This window comes from Parasteatoda tepidariorum, chromosome 6 (assembly GCF_982258835.1).
Source record: "Parasteatoda tepidariorum strain Cologne lab strain chromosome 6, Ptep-v5.0, whole genome shotgun sequence".
NCBI classification, from domain to species: Eukaryota; Metazoa; Arthropoda; class Arachnida; order Araneae; family Theridiidae; genus Parasteatoda; species Parasteatoda tepidariorum.
The window spans coordinates 43,278,114-43,299,844 of NC_141760.1; the positions used below are offsets into that span (position 1 = coordinate 43,278,114).

The 21,731-nt window shown below is 27.4% G+C and overlaps 1 protein-coding gene across 2 annotated transcripts in view; it reads left to right on the plus strand.

Annotated features, from left to right (window-relative positions):
• The first annotated feature begins 2,601 nt into the window (after positions 1-2,601).
• LOC107445670 (transcription factor COE1) overlaps positions 2,602-21,731 on the plus strand; it is a 41,538-nt gene continuing 22,408 nt past the window's right edge. The window contains exons 1-6 of one of the 2 annotated variants that reach the window (XM_043039387.3): positions 2,602-2,805; positions 9,823-9,982; positions 12,532-12,589; positions 16,127-16,194; positions 16,371-16,444; positions 18,009-18,080. In XM_043039387.3, the coding sequence (XP_042895321.2) occupies positions 2,735-2,805; positions 9,823-9,982; positions 12,532-12,589; positions 16,127-16,194; positions 16,371-16,444; positions 18,009-18,080 (503 nt within the window). In that variant the 5' untranslated portion in view covers positions 2,602-2,734. The remainder of the gene's footprint in view (positions 2,806-9,822; positions 9,983-12,531; positions 12,590-16,126; positions 16,195-16,370; positions 16,445-18,008; positions 18,081-21,731) is intronic. The other variant, XM_016060120.4, reaches the window with a different exon arrangement.

The following is a 21,731-nucleotide window of genomic DNA, read 5'->3' on the forward strand; positions in this document are numbered from 1 at the left end:
ATTTCTTATTTATCGTTGGTAAAGCGTTTAATTAGTTTAAACATTATAAAATTGATCACTACAATATAAAATCTATAACAATATCTATTTATTATCCAGATTAAGAGATAAGAACACGTGGAAACTTTTAAAAGTTATATCTTTTTCATTGTTTTATGCGATGAATCATTTCCCCATGTCCTCATTTATTCTAGAAATTTATTTTGGTTTGCAGAAACTGAATATTTTATATTGTCACTGTCATCTTTGTTTTAAATACTGCGTAAAATTGAGATTCCTTTCTCGTATAAATTTTAAGCATTTGACTGAAATTTATATTTATTTTGATATTAAATGTACATCTTACTTTAATACGGTGGAAAATAATTGCTAGTCGCATAATAGCTCGGGCGTTTTTATTTCACGAAAATAATTCTTAGTCTGAGGGTACGAAATGAAGGTGTGGATTTTCATGTATGAAGAAATAGGCGATTCAGAAATAAATGGACATAACATTTACTTTTATTGGTTAAAATGGCACAACATGTAATATTAATTGATGCTGCAACGGCTTTTCTTTTTAAGTACGCCAGATGGCGCCCTGTATGTTTTTTAATTTTTAGTGGATTGTATTTTGTTTATAAATATTTCTTCGTCCTTAGTTCTCTTCAAGTCAGCATTACTACAAAACACATTAAAATTTATATTATCAAAATAAAACGGAGAGAATTATTTATGAATGAACAAATGATCATTCCTTCGCTTTGAGAACACAACTACTTTGATAGGATTTTGCTTAGGATTGCAAAAGAGTTTGCAAACTAGCTCGATAGGTTTTCAGAAATTTTTAAAAAAGACTAAAAATGCATATCATTCAAGCAAATCGTAGATTGTCAAATGATCGGGGGTAGCTCAAATATTATGCTAATGCGCCTACCTTATGTAAAATTACCTAAAAAAGAAGGAATTAACGATTTATGTATTTTATTTATTTATTTTATTTATTTATTTTATTTATTTATTTATTTTATTTATTTATTTTATTTATTTATTTTATTTATTTATTTTATTTATTTATTTATTTTATTTATTTATTTTATTTATTTATTTATTTTATTTATTATTTATTTTTTGCCAAAATGGCACCACGCTTATACAAAATTCTTCTTTTCTTTGAACCAAAAAAAGAACCCTTTTTAAACAGTTAAAAAAATAATTAATTAAAAAAAAATTCTCACGAAACCATTAGGGATCGGGCTGCGATTTGTTTATTTCTGTTTCTGAAAGAAATGGTGTCCAGAATGAAAAATAGCATCATTTTCTCGGTCTTTGTTTTTAATCAATTAAGTTTTAATTAGAAAACCAACTAATTTTTTGACCCTTAATTTTGATAAAGGAAAAAAAAAACTATGGTGCCCGCTACCTTGTTTTACACGATTGAATTGTAATTCATCAAAAATTAATAGCTTCTTTTTTTTAAATTTAAACTTTTATTTAAGATTTATTTTTTACCTGTCTTTCAAAAATTGAATTGAATTTTGACAAAAGAAGTCTGACAAAAGAAACTCAAGAAGCAGTTGATGTTTTTACTACTTTTTTATTTAACTCACTTATAACGAGCTCTGTTTTATCAAGAACCCGGATAATTCCCGATTTTAGCGAGCAATATTTCTGTGATTTATAAAAATTCTACCAAATACCATCACTTCAGATAAGCCTTCATGGAAAGTAGATTATGGCCAAATAGAATTGATCAACTTTCGAAATCTTTTCCACTTTCCGTCTAATTGCAGTGTTTATATATCAATTGATGGACCAGTGTCAGTACAAGTTAAAATTGATTCAAAATAATGCAAAATTTATTACCGTTATCAATATATCAATCACTTTGTAGCATAAGCAGACACAAAACTAGAAAGGAGAAAATTATAAAATGAAATAAAAATGTTAGGAATTTCGCTTTAAAAGTAAACTAAAAAGAGAAAAAGGATTTTATTTTTGCAAAATTTTTTACTCCAATTCCAATTTTTCGACCCTTTTCCAACCTAACGAAACTAACTGACATAAAACTAAAAAGAAGACAATTATAACATGGATAATTTTTTATTTTATTTTAATAAAATAAAAAATTTAAAGACTTCGTTTTGAAAATAAACTTTAAAAGAGAAAATGATTTTATTTTTTGTTACACCTAAAATGAAAAAAGTAACATTTTCATCCCTACGCTTATATAAAGTAATACAGCCAATATATCTCTTTTAAAAAACAAAATTATTTTCCCATTAAAACGTCATTTTTAATATTAATTGCTCATTAAAATTAAATATAGGAATTAAAGAAAAACAATTAAAAATAAAAAACTGGATCAAGCTGATTTTAAATTAAAAGCCTCTTTTTTAATGGTAAATATTTTTTTATTTCTAAAGCGGTAATATTAGGCAAACATCGAAAACGGATTTTTTTCTCTCATACGCTCAGTGGCGAAATAATAGTCAGCCCGCAACTTATAGGCGGAGCATAACTCTTCTAGGAGCCATTCAATTACAAGCAAAAAGGCTATTGGCTTAAAGCATAACTCCGCCTTTTTGATGACGTCTTCGAAAACCAACCCTCTCAACGCTCCAGATTTAGTTTCCTTTTTTCTCTTGGGTATCATAGCTTGAAGTTGCTTTTGGATTTTAGGTTGTTGAGCTGTCAAAGACCCCAGAATTTCATTAAATATCTCTTGGGGTTTTAAAATTTCTTTAATTGAATAATGATTCCCCCTCACCTCTGCGGATTGCATCAGTTTGATATCAGTCTACTGACCAATCAAGAAGGAAATGGGTAAGTAATGATGCTAGCATAAAAATAATTCTAAAAAATAGTTTTTGTATTTTTAACATGTTACGTTGTATTTTAATATGTCTATTAAACGTGATATTGCTGTTATTATAGTCACCAAAATAAAAAACGGACCACCCTGAATAACTTTTGTTCTAATCATCGGATATTCAAGTTCTAAAACTCAATCTTCATGATTCGAGAGGATGACCTCAAATATGCTAATTAATTAGTACAGACGATATTTTAGTACACGAAATCAGGTAGAAAACGTACTTTCTATGAAAAAACATATCTTTTCTCGACTGAGCTCCAAAATAGGGGGATAGCCGCAATTTGGCAAAAGTTTATATTTCGAGAATTTTTTTAGGCGAATTGAGAAAATTTTGCACACAATTATAAAATTTGCTTATCCAAAATTGTTTATCCAAAATTTGTTTAGCAAAAATTAATTTTTAGTAAACATTTACTATTTGTTAATATTTAAATTGTAAACATTTTGAATTAAAAAAAAAAAATTTGAATTGTATGGTACAACATTTTTTTATTGACATAATTTCAAAGAATATAATTTTACATGGTGAAATGCAAAATTTGAGTGATATCGGTTGAATCCCGAGAAATCGAATTTCAAAAAAGCTGTATTTTAAAAATTCAATTTCTCAGGAACTATTTGACCAATTTCATTCAAAGTTCGTATTTTGTCATGCAAAACTACATTCTTTAAAATGATGTAAAAATTTTTTTGCTTTACGATACAAAATTTTTTCGATAAATGCAAAAAATTACTTTTAATAAATATAATGAATATCTATTAAAAGTTATTTTTTGCATGGAATTATCTTCGGATAAATGAATTTTTTAATTTTGTGCAAAAAGTTTTCAATTCGCCTTAAAATTTCTCGAGATATGGTAAAATATTCAAAAAGTGAAAATACTAGGGGTCCAAATTTTTGACTGCTCTCCTGATCAAATTATTGGGAGCATATTTCAATCCCGTCCCGCATCCAGTCCCGCATCGGTTCCAGTCAAATCTATGCAATTAAGCGGGATATTCGATTAAAAGGGGAGTTTAATATTCAATCTTAAACTCTATATTTTTGCGAAATTTTACTTTTTAATAGTATTTAATCTATAGTATAGCGTTTTGATTAAATAAGCTCAGTTTTATGATCAATAAGCAATTAAAATTAAAACTAGTACCTTATATAGTACCATAAAATATAAATGTCCTTTAAAATTTCATAAAAATAAATCAGTGTTAGAGAAAAGTGAAATATAGGTACTGAAACATTATTTGATGCCTTCCGAAAAAGTTTATAATTGAAGATTGTTTTTATACCCGTTTTAATTCCTCAATTTATCAAAATTAAATATTTCCTTTCAGTTTCTACTAAGACTTTCATGACTTGCGTATTCCTTTCAAATAGATTCAGAACTTTTATTTTTACTTATTTATTATTTTCTAATTCTCGGAACTTGAGAGATTCCAAATTAATGCCCTATTTTACAATAGTTTGGGAGTTTTTGGAACTTATTGTTTCCAAGATTCATTGTTTTTCCCCCCTTCGATTAATTCAAATCATTCCTTTTTGCTCACAACTTGCAACCATTATTCATTGGATTAAGCAATGATTATTCTACTTAACAGAAAGACACATTGTACACTAGTGTGTCAGATTTTTGAAACTTTTTCTTTTCAAAGGTCATAGCTCACCAGGAGGGGACCACAAGTTTTGACCACAAAACAATCTGTATTTTTTTAACGTTCTAAATGATTTTTATTTTTAACGTTCTAAGTCAAATGATTTTTATTTTTAACGTTTTAACGTAAACAATCTGATTTTTTAACGTTCTAAGTCAAAGAGGGGTAAAACCCCTTCGTTAACTTCAATGTAGCAGCAAGATTTGATTAATTTTTCAGCTTTACCCGTAACACCTCTTTAGACCAAACAATGGGCAGGAAGTCCTTATTGAAGTAATCACTTATTGTATCTTAACTGAAAAACGGAAATTCCATTTTAATTGGTGAAACATTTCTCAAAAATAAACAAATTTTTTCATTTCGTTACCTCTATTTTATGCAATTACAAAAAACAATAAATATTCTCTTAAACGGGGAAGTTTAACATCAGCTTCAAAAAATGATTTGGTTCCATTGAATTTTATTCATATAAGCGGGTTATTCGATTATCCGATATGCGATTAAGTGGGGGCTCCGTAAATTTGTATTTGCCAAATTTACGGAGCTTCGTAAAAAGATCATCTTCACCAAACAGAGATGAAGATTAGTGTAAGCTTTATTGATGTTAAAATTTAACTATACCATTTGAAGTGTTTAAAAACGATCAATTTGGTATTGACTAGAAGTGATGTTCACGCAATTTTCGGAGATTTTCATTATAAGATTGGATAGGTATTACACCACAGTCTTAGCTCTGTATCTTATATTGTATCGAAAATATAATATTACTCATTCTTATGTGTTTCTTTTTTTATATATATTTTTATCGTGTCCATGGACAATTGAATGGCCTCGTTTACCTTCAAAACAGCATCCGCCAGCTCCAATACATCATTACTGTAAAAGATCTCGCGAAGTTCTGAAGCCAGTGGCACCATACCCAGTTGTAAAACATATGGGGTAAGGGCTGGTGAGAATGTGATCCGGGGTAAGTTGGACATCGGTGCAGTTCTTGCAGGAAATATAAGTTCTTATTTCGTAGGAAAGAATTTTCATCCCTTTAAAGTGGTTTGTTCTTAGTCTAGTAATTGTTGATATTAAGATTCGGGAACAATCAAAATCAGTAATGAGGGGTTTCCTGAAGGAATGGGGCGGAAGTCTGCGTCTTGTAACTGCATTTGCGTCTGCAAGCGTGATGATGGTGCAAGGTTGGTCGGCACCTCTGCCTTCCTTAGCCAAGGAGTTCGCACACTCGTTACCCTCAATATGTGTTTCTTATCTTATTGTAATTATAAATTTTATTGCTACTGAATAACAAAAGTGGTGTCGACTATTTTACACCAAGTAGAGTAAAGGTTCTTAGTGTAATAAAACACCTACATTAAGGAGGAAAAAATAGAAAAATAATTAGCTGCAAATTTTTCCCGTTTTAAATATTTTTGGTATGGCTGTGCGCTTTTTGTAATTCTGCACTCTTTTAAAAGTTATTTTATTATAAATATATAAAATTGGGCGTGAAAGAGCTATAAAATATTCGACAAATATACTGCCGTACAATTAAAAAACCATCGTAAGCGACAAAAAAATTCGAAAAATGAGATTTTTATATGTTTGGCATTTTTGTATGAATAACTACATATTGAAATTTTTATTTTTATTTTGTTCAGAAATTAATTTTTTACCAGTTTTCTGAAATTGCATTTCGGCGTGACTCTGACTAAATCTTTAATTTGCAGTCGAATCTCCAAATTATCTGGAATTGAAAAACAACGTAATGTAGCTATTTATTCAAGGTGACCTTTTAGGAGCAGTAGAAAAATGTACTTGCGATAATTTTTGTATTTCAAGTAACTGCTATAATTTTTGATAGATTCGGTAGAAGTGAATTTCTGATATTCACTTCAATCGAATTTTATTATACTTGAATAAAATGGTGAAGGTGATGTTCCAAAGAGAAGTTAAATTTTTCAAAGAATTCTTTCAGAGATGACAACTGCACAGATGTTGACTTCTTAAACTCGTTTGTACCAAAGAAGAAACCTCTATTAGAACCTTCTGCACAAGGAGAAAAAAAAAAAAAGAAAACCTATAAAAATCTTGGAAGTTTGATTCGTGAACCACAGTTTTTATTTTGGAACAATTTAAAAGCATCTAAAACATCCAAAAGATTAAATTGCTCACTGGTCAAGTAACTTCATGTAAATATATGCAATATTAGAAGCATAAATGAATGAAATTTCTTTAACAATAATCCCCCTTTATCTTTTTATTTATTTATTTTTGATAACTGAGGATAAAAATCTTAAAAATATAATTAAAAAAACAAAACAATGATAATGAATATCAGACAATAGCAATTCATACAGAGGTGAAATATGTGTGAGTTACGTTGAATTTTAATAAGCTGAGACGAAGTATAATCGATTGGAGAAAATCATTCTAACTTCTAATTTACGTAAACTTATTTGTGTATAACAGATGAGCAAATTTCTTTCACAATATTATTAATGTAATACCGAGGTAGGTGCATTACAAATTTGAAATATTTTGAATTCATAGCTCTTAAGTCGTTCATCTTGAAATCTTTCGTGAAGCACTTACGTTGTTTTTTCAATTGCGTGGCAGAATGGCCCAATGGATTTATTAAAATTTATTATTCTAATAAAATAAAGAGTAAGTCAGACTGCTTCCGTGTATCTCTCTTTTAAGACTCCAGAACCGTTTGTTCTATAATCCCGAAATTTGGACTATGGGAGAAAGGGGCAATTTCAGTTCCCGATCGCAAAAATCGTACAAAAATTTCAACTAGACCATTGTGGGTGAGAAGTTTGAAAAATGAAATTTTCTCATTGGTTTAGAGCTCACGCCATTGATATAAATTAAAATGCAAATTATTCTGTCCCCCCCCCCCAATTTTTAATTATAGTATGTTTGCTTGGTTATTGTCTTTTTTAATCAAATTTAATAATTTTTATTATCATATTTCATTGCTTCTTATTCTTTACATCAGATAAACTCAATGAAACGTGTAAATGTGGTTGACGTGTAACGTGGCAGTATATGTAATGTAAACGTGGCAGCATACTAGGTTCACGGCACCAGATTGAAAATAGACATGCTATCATTGACGCCAATGATGCTTAATTAATTTTGGTAATATTTTCTATTGAAACAAAAAATAACAAAAATCAAAAATCATAATTGAAATATTACTACTAATTCGTTTCATTTAAGAGTAAAGTAAAAACTCCCTATTCTATTTTTAAAACCAATGATGTTCAATTAATTTTAATGATAGGTATTTTATTTTATAACCGTCATTTAACAGCCGACCCAAATGTGAGTTTATGACTATCAATGTTCAACTCCGTAGCCTTGTAATTTTGAACCTTATTCAGAAGACAAGAGAACTCCTGGATCAGTACCCCCAATTAATAGGTATTAATTGCTAGAAAAAAAAATAAACCATGTTCTAAAAAGTAAAATTAATGGATTAATGATACTAATTCCTTTAAGAGGAAAGTAAAAAATCGTCATGCATTATTTTTGACACCAATGATACTTAATTAATTTTGGTAATAAGTATTAAATGAAAAAAAAGGATAAGTACTAAAAAGCAAACTTAATAGAGAAATGGTATTAATTCGCTTAGAAGAAACGTAGAAAATCGTCATGTTATTATTGACGCCAATGATGGTTAATAAAGTTTGGTAGAAGTCACGACTGATATTGTGTTAATTGAAGCAGTTTTAAAAGAAAATACCAAATGTACTAATGTAGATGCAATTTATATATTTTGTACCTATTTAAACTTTACCAATAATGTGCAGTTTTAATTTAGATACTGTGAAAATAGTTTTTTTTACAACCCTTCACAAGGGATACGTTCCAGAGAAAATTGCTTGATTGTAGAAAATTTTCCTATCATGAGTGCAATGCATGAGCAATACATTCAATTCATCTTTACTTCAGTGGTGGGATATAAAAACGTGTTTTTTAAAATATAATAACGTAAAGCCACCTGCAACGAAAAAATTATATTAAAAAACTAATTGGAATTAATTGTGTTGTATATGTCTTTTAGTTTTGTGCATGATTTTGCGCTGTTGTTCAGTATAGCTACCGGCATGGATGAAAAATTTAATAAATAAATATTAAAAAAAGTGGAATTAATCGTATTTTGGTATCTGTCTTTAAGTTTTGTGTTTGATTTATGATTTTGTAGTGTTGTTCAGTACTGATTCATTGATTGATTTCTATATATAATATTATATATATATATATATATATATATATATATATATATATATATATATATATATATATATATATATATATATATATATATATATATATATATATATATATATATATATATATATATATTTTTTTTTTTTTTTTTTTTTTTTTTTTTTTTTGTGGAGATATTTAGAGAGAAAGAGATTTTGCGGAGTATATTTGGTGGCGTAAATGAAAACAATAACTGGAGAACTGGAGAAGGATATTTAACTTTGAACTGTTCAAACAACCCGATATTATTAAATGCGTAAAAATAAATAGAATGAATAGGGTGGTCTACGTGATTCGAATGAGTGATAACAATACAATAAAAAAGATGCTGCTTTTTAAACTCACTGGAACAAGAAAGCGGGGAAGGCCGCGGTTGAGCTGAGCTGACTCGGTGGAGTCTGATTTTCTTGCAATGAATGAAAAGAATTGGAGATCAAAGATAAATCGGAAATCGTTATGGAAAAAATCTTCAGAGGAAGGCATTGGCCCACATTGGGTTGTCTGGCCAACTATGATGATGATGATGTTAAGTATATGAGGATAAAGGCAATTCAAGTAGTTTGGATTGCTTAATTGAAGTATTTTTAATAATTTCAACTGTATAATTACTGTCAGAATTTAACTTTATCGATATTTTATTATTTAAACCCAGAATATCATGTGGTTTAAAAGTTTTATCGAAAACTGCTTTTTTAATTAGATATTTAATCTACCACTTTAATGATCAAATTTTTATAGATTTGGTATTAAAACTACAGTAATCTTTAAAAAATTCAGATGGTGCTGGAAAAGTTTAACTGGAAATATGGATTGAGTTTAATTGGAAATATGGTATGATTTTTCCAGTTAAACTCAAGAAACACAATTAAACCCACTCGGGAGGGATAGCTTTATTTTTTTTTACCTCTCTTTCCACCTCTGGTTTGGTCTTATAAAGTTTTTAGTTAATTATAAAACAATGTGTTAATATATTTTGTTATAATTTTAAAAGTCATGGATTTTTATAGTTAACTGAATTAATAAACTTATCGAAAATATTTCTATAGGTTTGGAAAACTGCAGGCTTATTTTCAGAGAGAACCCGAAAGTGATGTAAGGAAGTTTACTAATTTCAGTTTCGAATTAAAGTTTCACAGTGAAACCAAAAAATTAATCCAACTCCTGGCAGAGGATATAAGATGCATGGGACCAGTAACTTATGGCACTGTAAGTATAACATAAAATTTTACTATTTAAGAGCAAAACAATACAGGAAGAATAAATGAAGTATTTTAACAAATTTTAAAAATTTAATTATTTTTCTAAGACTAATTACAAGCTTTTTAATTGCTGATACATGTGCCAGTGTTGGTAAAAGAATGGTACGTGGTAAAAGAAGAAGAAAAACCTATAATTTGTGATTCATTAAATGTTTTTTTAAGAAATTAAATTTGAATGAAGATATCGGGACATTCTCAGAAAAATGGGTTCAGGATTTAATCATAATATTGGTGCCGTGAACCATAATTCTGTTTAAATGTTTTGCGAACTAAATCAAATTGCGTTTAGTTTTAAGTTAAATTCGATGTGTTATACAATCTTGCTGAGGACGGATCAAATTGCGCTATAATATGGTTCAATTTATCATTGTATTAAAGTGGAAAAATTCTGATTGATAAATGTTCACATCATAATAATATGATAATTGCACGTCAAAACTATTAGTATGTGGGTACAATAAAGAAACTCAACTATCCGTTGCAGAGGAATGCAGAAAATGTGTTCCACTAAAAGAAGCAAAATATATAAATAAATAAGAAAAAAACCCTATTTAGTTTAAGGGAAAAAAACATTAGTAGAATATACAGTTTTAAAATTCTAAATCCATATTTTATTATTTTTTTATTAATTTTTTTGTAAATGTAAACACAAATCGAAAAAAAAAAATCATTCGTTTTTATTATTTAAATAAAATTGTCACCTTAATTTTCTTGAACTATTAAATTTGAAAGATTGATAAAAATCACAGGAATCAATTTTAAATATGTGACGTCAATCACCAATTGAATCAGTAGCTGTTTCAACTGAAAGTAAACTTTAAAAATATATATATATATATATATATTAATTGCCTTTTGATGCCATTTTTTGATTGTTCATTTTTATTTTTCAGTTTTTTAACTTAGATCTTAGGTTTTAAAATTTTTCATTGATCTTTTCAATTATTTTCTTTAACTTTTTCTTTTGCAAATATTCATTGAATAAATGACATTACCAGACACTATGATTCAACTTGAACAACATCATGGCTCAATTTAACATCTTATGCTAATTTGCACCTTCATATCAACTTATTTTTGTGAAACTACATTTACACATTTATCGTAAAATAAAGGAATCAATTTTTAGATATGTGGTATCAATCAGTTTATCAGCAATTGAATCAGCAGCTATTTCAACAGGAATAAAAGTTATAAAAATATTTCTTTTATATTATTTTTCAATTATTAATTTCTATTTCAATTATTCATTTTTATCAATTATTATTATCATAAGAATTTTCAATATCATTAAATTGTTTGGTCATTTTTTAAAAATTATTTTCCTTGAAAATGTTCATAGAAATAAATGACATTTATTAGTTTTTAATAAACACGTAACACGAAAAATTAATGCCTGGAAAAGCAAAACTACGTTAACCATAGCTGGTTTTTAAGTTGTTATCTGTTGTTGTTGTTGACTTATTCCTCTTGGTCAGCCGCAGGCTAGACCAAGTCAATGAGCTCGAAAGTCTTGAGGAAATCATATACATGTAAGGGACCAGAGTAGAGGTCTTTCTTTTCCAGACCAAGAGACAGTGTAAAATGTGATCGGGAGAAGCCTGTGCAGAGTTACACCTCGTGCACGTTGAATAGGTCTTTCGCCCAAGCTCAAAAGAGAGACACCTGATGTGTCCACTTATGAGCTTACTTATAGTGGACTGTATGGCTCTATCAGCCCCTATGGTAAGTGCCCCACCAGGAGTCTGTGGAGTTGTTATCTAGAATACACGAAGAGCAGCTTAATGATAAGTCACATTTTCGAATTATTCAAGAGAGTATTTTCGTTGAAAAACAACTAAATTTTCTGTAATATAATGTTTTCTGTATATCATGCTGTTTTGGATTTGTAACGTACCTATCTGGAGTCAATACTAAAGAAGAGTATGTGATGAACAAAATTCCACCTTTCCTAAAAGTGTGCTTTATCACTATGTTGTCCCAAAATCCTTCCCATAAATATATTAAAGGAAAAAAATATTATATTTTGTACTTGAATTACTTCAAATGCAAACAATAAATTATTATTTTTATTACATCAATGATTTTTTAATTGCATTTTGCTTGTAAATTTTGTATTATAGGAAACATTAAAACTCGAATTATTATTTTTGAGCTGCTGTTAAAAAGAGATAAAAAAAAACCGCATAAATTTTTTTATTTGTACTATTATTAAATTGTATGTTATTTTACTCTGGGGATTAATTCATTAACAAGTTCATTAGTGTATAAATATAAAGAAATTGTACTCATACTTAAAATCAGAGAAAATTAGTTGAACCACAATATTCGTACTTTGAACCATAATTTTTTTCAACTCAAATGTTTACCTTTCCAATCGTTATTAACATCCGAACTAATATTTTTATTAAAAAAATCAACTTTGCGGTCAAAAATTCATCAAAGCAATTTAAATCGTAATTTTAAATTCATTAATGTTTTCTTTTCCTTTGTTAGGAGTTAGAAAAAAACAATGGCATTGGCTACAAAATAAAGTTCAAAGAATTAAATGGAGGTAAGTTATAGTGTTCCTATTTATTTATGTATTTTTTTTTTTGAAAAAGTATAAGCAGTTTAATTAGTATAAGAATTAGTTCTTATACGATTAAACCTCTACTATATTTATTATTAAACATAGTAAAAAACAACATGTGTGTAACTCTGCAGTCTTTAGAAATACAGCTAAATTGAAATTTGACTTGCTGAATGGATTGCTTTTATTTGTAAACATTTGGATCTAGATTGTGTCTTACCTTATAAAATTTTAAATTTTTTTGAAGAAATTTTTTTTATAACCTGTTCTAAATTCTGCAAGTTGTCAAGTATAAGATAATACTAAAAAAACTTTCAAAGTTGCAGCAAAAATATTTATAAACCACGACTCACTGAAAACAGAAAATATCACATCCATTTCCTTTATTGTAATGGACAACTCTCATATTTTGTTTAAAGTTTTTTATTCAAAGTTTTGCTGGTTAAATCTGTTTTTCTCAATTCAATTTTTTTCACTTTGAGCACAAAATTTCTTGACTTCCAATAAATCTATTAAGTTAAAATTTTGTATTTGGTTTGCTTAAATTCTTAAATTCATATTAGCACTTGGTAAATATTTAATGTTTTTTACTGTTGAATACCGGTAATTTTATTGGCAAATATTTTACATTTTTTTGATCAAATTAAAAAATTTATTTTTACTTTTAAGTGATGTAGTATTAAGTGATGATTATTTAAGTAAAATTGAGAAAAAAATAGAAATATGTTTTTGAAAACGCATAGATATTTCTTTGTAACATATGCATTAATTAAGTGATGTAGTATTAAGTGATGAGTATTTAAGTAAAATTGAGAAAAAAATAGAAATATGTTTTTGAAAACACATAGATATTTCTTAATAACATATGCATTAAATAAATTATGCACAAAAGTATAAATCATGAAAAATTGCATTAGTATTTTCCATTTAACTTTTAGGTTGTAAATAAATTTACTAACTTCGTGTATACATTAAAAAAAAAAAAAAAAAAAAAAAAAAAAAAAAAAAAAAATCAGAGCTTAACATTCTAGGCCTGAAAATTCAATTGAAACGACCAAACCTAATTTCAGGTCTATGGTTGATTGATACAAAGATAAAAAAAATTTCAGCCATTGCAAAAAATTTCAAAAAGTTCTTAAATTTTTTGTGAAGGCTTGAAAATAAGATGAAAAATATTTCATCTTATTTTCATCAGAATAGCGAGTTGATTTTCATTGGTTAATACGTTCGCAGTTAGTAATGAAGACGGGGTTCCACCAAAAGAATGTCGATTATTTAGGGTTCCATAGCCGAATAGAAGTTAGGAACCGCAGCCGAAAGGTATGATCAATGATCTGCTTCAAAAACTTTGGATGAGCTGAAGACTTTTTTAAATCAAAATATAAAAATTAAGTAAAAAGTTTATATATCATTCATGTCACGTAAAAAATAGCATACAATTGTATTCAAATAAATAAATAAAAAAAACATATTTTTTCTGAAATTCAAAGGATATAAAATCAGTTAGCAGATATGGAAGTTATTTCCGCCTTTTTACTTTTTCTTTAAATATAAAACAACGTTAGGGTTTACGGGAAGCTTTTGGTTTATCCGACATGTTATAATTATATTTTGCAATAGGGATAATATTTTCATGCTCTTTAAAACCCTAAATTACACTTGTTTCTCATAATGCTTCTTCCAAATCCTTCATCACTGTTTAGGAGTGAAAAAAACGAGGGGGAGGGTGTAAGACAGCAGTAAATCTTTCAGTATTTTCTCTACTCTTCCTTTTTACTACATCAGATTAAAAAAAAAATTTTTTTCATAGAAAAAAAATCTCGACTTCAAGCGAGGAGTGATCTATAGCTACTAATTCTTTCAACGCAGCCATAAAAGTGTGTTCTAGTGTTAGAAAAGAGATCTTAATACTCAACGACATTTTAAAAGTTCCGACAGAATACAAATTGAGATATTCTGCCACACGTTGAGATTGAAAATATTTTTCTTTTCTTTATTTTTTTATTTTTTTCGAAGACTTAGTTTTCTTAGTGCGAGCTTCCTTATGCTTACCCACTATGGAGCAAAAATTTTATTATTATTAATAACAATAATGCATAATATATAATAATTATAATGCAAGCCTAGGGAATTTAAAAACTAAATTATTCTACATATTTTTGAAAATAACAAAATAAAAATTTCTTGAAATATTTTTTATATTATGTTAACAATTCTTGCACTTAAAAATTAATGAATTGAAATTAACACCTTTTTATTAATTAATTTTAACTGAAATATTTTCCTTTCTATTAGATATTTTGTAAGTTCAACGTATTGAATAGTTCGGAAAGTTAATTTTGCCTTTTTTTTCTTTTTTTTTCTTTTTTTTTTCTTTCTACTTTTTATTAAGAAAATGCAAGATGATTTTCTTATAGGAAATAAATATTCTATGTAATCATATACTGTCCTTTCTGGTTCAATACTTTTTGCCCTCTTTCTGGCTGTAGCATGATTCCACGCTCATAAAATTTTTGTTCCTTGATAGCAAAAAAAAAAAAAAAAAAAAAAAAAAAAAAAAAAAACTGATCTATTTGATTTTTGACCTCCTTATTTGAGGTAAAATGTTTTGATTATTTGCGGAGTGGTTAAAATTTTTTGTAGAGACTTTCACATTGTTGTAGATAATCCATTTTTCGTCCCCAGTGATTAAAATGGATCCTTTTCTTGACGTTTGAGAAGCAAATCATAAACGACAGAACAAATTTCTTTCCGTACGAACACAAGGAACCCGTATGTCCAGATTGTAAATTAAAGCTAAACTTTTCAAATGATCATGAATGATCGAATTCAATAAAATTAATCACTCAGGGATCTCACCCGCCGTTATTCATCGATTATCTGTAATAGTACACTTATTGTAATAGTTAACTTTAACTGGCCTTCCATGCATCTTCATGGTGCATCTTCAACATCGAAATTGTCAGATCGAAATTTTGCAAACCAGTTTTGACACAATCCTCTCAGTACATTCGGATTCCCAGTACATTCTCGGATAATTGACTTACCTTTTCGATAGTAAAAAAAGTAAAATATGCCGAAAATGCAGCTTTTCTCTTTCCATAATTGATAGGGCACCAACTAAAAACTGCTGCGTAGATTTAATGGAACTTTCTGACAAGCAAGCCTTGCTATTATGCAAGAACATTATTCTTTGTGATATGTAATGTGAAAGCATTCTATTAAACTGAGAAACAAATACCAAAATTTCGATTACTACAAGTAACTTTAAGTTAATATTTGTTAACAAAATATTAATATGTAATAAAAAACATGTGTGTTTATCTTTATAAAAAGAAATCGGAACATTTAAATTATATTCCAAAACTATACTATCCTCTTAGATCAAAAATTATTCAGTTGTTGCATTTTTTATTTTGCGCATTTTTCACATTAGTATTAATTGATCATTAAAATGACGCATATTTCCACATGTTCTCATAGTTCTCTATGATCTTCAATTTCTCTATGTTCTCCTAGCAACAGAAAATCACCATGTGTGGGAGAGTAACATATTTGTGTGGATGGTCGACAGTCAGACTGAAGAGGTGAGTAAACGTAAATAATTTGATATAAATAAATAATATAAAACTTGTTAAAATTATACAAAAATCTCCAATTGTTTTGTTCAAAATTAAAAATTGTCATAAAATTCCATCATTAATCTTAATTTTATCATTAGTCATAATTTCTAGCCTTTTAAATTATATTTATTTTCAAATAGGTAGTTGTTTTTGAAAATGAAGAAAGTGATGTTTTAAAGAGGCGTGTACTTTTGACCCATGAAATGACCTGCCAGTAAGTATTGTATTTCATAAGATATCACTGTAGCTGAAAAATCGGGAAATATTTATAATTTTAAACAACATGGCAACGATATTTTAAAAAGTATTTTCGTGATCTATCATGAATACCTGTTTTTATGATATAAATATCAAATAAACAATAATTATATACCCTGATAAAGCGGATGATTATAGAAAAGAAAATAGTGAAATCATTATCCACAAAAATATATAATATCAAATATGATATTACCATGAGTATAGATGCATTTCATTTGGGAAACGAAAATGTTAAACAATTTACAACAATCTAAATAGGTTTCAGTGGAGAAATATTACGATCTGTAGTAAAATTGTGTTATTCAATTAATACCAGCAATTTATCACGAAATTAACACGAATTTATCACGAATAATGATTACTCATTTTGCTAGTATTATAAGGAAGTAAATAATATACCTCAATTTTTTTCCGTATATCTATTACTAGTCTTTTTATTACTCTATCGATATTTATTTTTCAGTAAAATATGACAAAAACTATTATGATTGATAATAGCTTTTATTTAATAAAAATTATTTTATTAATGCAGAATAGTGTTTTGATCAATTAAAAGTTTTTAAAAATTAAAGTAATAGCTTAAGAAGCAGAAATATGAAATGATATAAGAAAACTGGTTGATATATTTTATTTCGATAAAATTTGAAGATATATTGATGAAAAGGAAATTTTTTCTTTCATTAGGAAAATCCGTATTACCTTTTGAATAATTTTCTTGGTAAAGTATATCAAAATGATTCTTTTTACAGTTTTAATTCTGAGTAAATTGTCATTTTTCAAATAAACTTTTTTTTAAATTTTTTAGTTGTTACCAGATAATGCTCCAAGATATAAAAGAAAAAAATTATGTTTCAGTAATAAAACAGACTTAATATGAAAATTTTAATGATACTTTTGGTTACTACCAATAATAGCAATGAAGTTATAAAGTGACAATCAGCCAACTTTCTGTCTTCATATTTGCAATTAGTTTACTTATAATCAATTATGTAACTATAATGTATTAACTAAATAATATTGCAGTTAATATCGCAATTAATCATTATTAATTTTATAACTAATTATCATGATTTTATTCATGTATTACAATTATTTATTGCACTTAATTATATTATTATTATAATTAATTATCTATAAATATTATTGTTATTGAAATTTATTTTTAACATAGTAAATGGTTAAAGTTATTTTGTTTGATTTGCTTTTCTCTTGGACTTTGATAATTTGCGACTCATATAGTTAATTGTTTTTTTTTTCAAACTATTTTTTTCCAACTATTCTTAAAGTATGTATTAAAAGCGAATCAATAAATGGTATTATGAAATGACATTTATGTATTAAGATGAAGACAATTTTATCTGGTGAATGAAACAATGAGCCGAATTTCAGTAGCTAAGGTTTATGCTGTTTAAATCTTTGTTTGAAATAAAGTTTCTTCGCTTTTTGCTTTAATGCCCTGGATTGCTTTAATGTGTTTAAATCATTTCCCTCCTATTTTGTTCCAATTTTATTTTTAGGCGTTGCATTAAACAGAATTGTGGTTGTGGAAATAAAAATGAAAGAAGTGGATGTCCAGTCGCTGTAGGAACGTAAGTTTTAATTTTTCAAACTTAATTTTGTGCAAATAAAACTAGAAGGATTTTATTTTTATATTCGAAAACGCATAGATAGCGCCATACTTCATTTCATTCTTACACCTTGCATACGTGTGTCAGAATATGAGCTGCTTTGTTAAAAATATTTACACTTCAGCGTGAATAAATAAGTAAAATTCTGCAATTAAAATCCTTATCGGATATTTAAAAAATCCATGTTTAAAAACGAATTTGAGAAAAGTATGCACATTTAAATGAATGTTTAAGCAAGTAAAAAATAAAAAAAAGCCACCAAAATGCAACAAATCACTATCGAAGAAGGCATTTTGCTGCCTGGTTGAAACTTAGGCTGTCATATTTAGACCTTTTTCTGTTCCTTCACGCAATCAAACTGGTTTTGGTACTTTTAATTTCCACCTACCTTAAATATTAATTAACATCAAAAGTGTATGCATTATAATTAGTTTAAGACAAAGAATTTAAAACGCATAGATAAAAATCGTTGAACATGGAACTTCCTGCATAAAGAGTCTATAATAGTATGCATTTTATATTAACAGCACAAAGTGGCAATAATGGTTTTGGCAATAATGGTACCGCCAAATAATTAGAAGCAATAAACTAATTTTCGTTATTAAATAAGTTAATAAAATGGAGTGGATTATAAATCGCTGGATTTATTGGATGGATTAGTAAAAAAAAATAATAGTTTATTTTATTTCTTAATTTTTAATTGAATTTTCCAATTTAACTTTTAATAATAAAAATTTCCTTAATAATAATTTTTTTTTAGAAATATATTTTGTTTGTATTTGCATAAAGTTATATTTATTATCATGCATAAAAAATATACATAAATAAATTATAGAAATATTTTTTTGTCATTCATATCACATTGTATATAGTGATTCAGTTCAGTTAAAGAGTAAAATGAAGTTAGGGAAAAATGTTTTTGTAGTGAATGAACACCTTGTAAACTTAAAGCGTTTGAAAATTAATTACCTTTATATCTATAATGAATGAGTTCTTTATAGTTGTAATGTTATTCAACACGTTTTTTTAATACAAAACTTTCTACCGGTTTTATTACTTTAATTATTTTATTGGAAATAATTTTATCTTATGATATCATCATATATTATTGCGTTGCATTTATTTTATTAAGTGTCTTTTGATTATGCGTTTTTTTAAAACAAAAAACTTTTTAACGTTATCGTGAATTTAATTATTTCATTGACAATATTCGGGCGATATTTTATTGTGTTGTAATTGTTTTATTTTGCGTTACTTAACTATGCATTTTTTAAAACAAAACTTCCTGTCTGTTTCACTGAATTGTTTTGTAGAAAATAATTCCATCGCGAGTTATTTTACAGTGTTGCATTTGGTTTTATTTTGCGTTATTTAATTTTAGCTTATTTCATCATACTTTTTATAATTCGTTTTATTTTACTAATTTTGTCTTTAATTTTTTTCTTTTTTTGCAAATCATTTTAATAAAAAAAAACCGAATAGTAAGATATTGAAGTTTTAAAAAGAAGCTTTGAAAATTTAAAATGAAAAGAAAAAAAATGTTTTATCATCATTAACTAAAATGCTCAAACGGTGAAAGAAATGTATACATTCAGTTTTGATGCACAAGTCACTCACTCACTCGTTGTAAAACAGGTGTTGAATCCTTTATGTGAACAATAGCCTTAATTTACTTCAAAAGGCGGAAAGTTGAGAAGGGGGCGAAAAACATGGGTGCTATCGGCCATCTGGGATCCCTTTGCTCCTTCTTTTCAGGGTGGGCACAGTTGGAAAAAGGCAGTGAAACAGATTGATTCTACGCTTTTGATTAGGGTGACTGAGGATGTTTTTGAAATATTAATAAATCCCTTCTGTGCATGCTATGCTTTGTTTTGGTGACTATATTTGAGTTTTGATACCCCAAGTGTTCTTAATTCTGAAAATTGTATGTTTTATGCGCTGGTCAGAACATTCGAATTGCAAGTGAAATTTAAATTCTATTATTCTACGACTCTGTGAACGGAACGGCTTTTTTTAAATTTTTTTTTTTAAAGTCTAGTTCTTATTAAATATTTTTACTATTAATTTTGTTTTGAAACTTCTGATAAAGATAACGCTTGATTAATGATTCCATTTTCTCCAAAAATGCACAAATTGTACAAAATGTACAAAAAGAGTCGACAGGTTTCAAGTTCTCAAAAATGGGCTCCCATTTTCAAGACTTACCAGACGTGAATTGGAAGAAATAAAAGTGATTTGAAATATAAAAAGTAAAGTTGCCAACGAAAAATGGAAAAATTATGATGAGAAACAAAACTAGAAAAACCAAAGTAGCAGAGAGATTGAAAAACGCGTTTTTCTCGTTCTGTTTTTCTGTTCTGATGTAGGAATATCGCGTATTTTTGAGCACTTTTTATTTACAAATTACATATTTTTTAAGCGAATGAAGCTTTTAATCAAGTAATATCTTACCGCTTCAGCTTCTTGGGATTATTTATTTAATACTGATAATGATGACAATGTTTATGAAAAAGAAACATTGAGGGATATGTCAATTTTTAAATATTTTGATAATTTTAAGTGCAACTATATATATTTCACATAAAACATTTTTACACATGCACTTACAAAATCGATAAAAATACTATTCTTGCATTGGCAACAGAGAACGGAAACCTAGTGAGCTGTAAGTTGAGCAAAAATCAGAAGTGGAAGCGGACTGTTCATGTTTATAAACTAACTGCACTATATTTTTGTTTTATTTATGTATATTAATTTATGCGGATTACAGAGTTTTGACCTATATTTTTGCTTTCATGATAAATTAGTTTTAGCTGTATGTAAGTATTTCTAGAGTAGAACTCTTTGATATTGTCACTGCTGTGTCTCCAACTGTCATAATTTCCGAATTTTCTAAAGTGGCGTAGAAAAATGTTATAAATTTTTCAGAATAAAAAAATATTTTTTTCCCTGGGAATTCTACTTTTTTTGCAATCAACTTTTTTTTTACCATGCCTTTCTTCACACACTTTACTTTACTTTGGTTTTGTAAACAGTATGTGAGGAAATTCCAATAATTTGCAGAAATGTGTATATAAAAAGAAATCTAAGATTTATTTGTTTCAAACGTAGTTCCCAAGTAGTCGTGAAGAGCGTATAACTTAAACAAAATGTATTTAAATCAAAATATAATATAAGCGAACCAAATAATTTCGCATGATTTATGTTATATATCTTTTGTATTAAATTAAGTACCAATATTCATACAAAGCCTGACAATAATATTTTTGTACACTGTAAAAAGTTTTGGATCAAATTACGCTATAAAGAATTTTTTATATCACTCATCAACATGAAGAACTTTGGGTGCATCATCCGTAAAATCCATATTACCTTAAAACCTTTTTTACTATAAAATATTGTACCGTAATTTCTACAGTAACATTTATTTAATTAGAGTGATTCAGTGATTTTATGGTACTTATTATAGTAAATATCTGATAATTCGTAATTTTTATGATAATAATTACCGTAAAATCATTGAACCACTCTAATTAAATAAATATTACTGCAAAAATTAGGGTAAAAAGTACCGACAATAAAAGTACCCCGACCCGAGTGCCGGGACTTTTA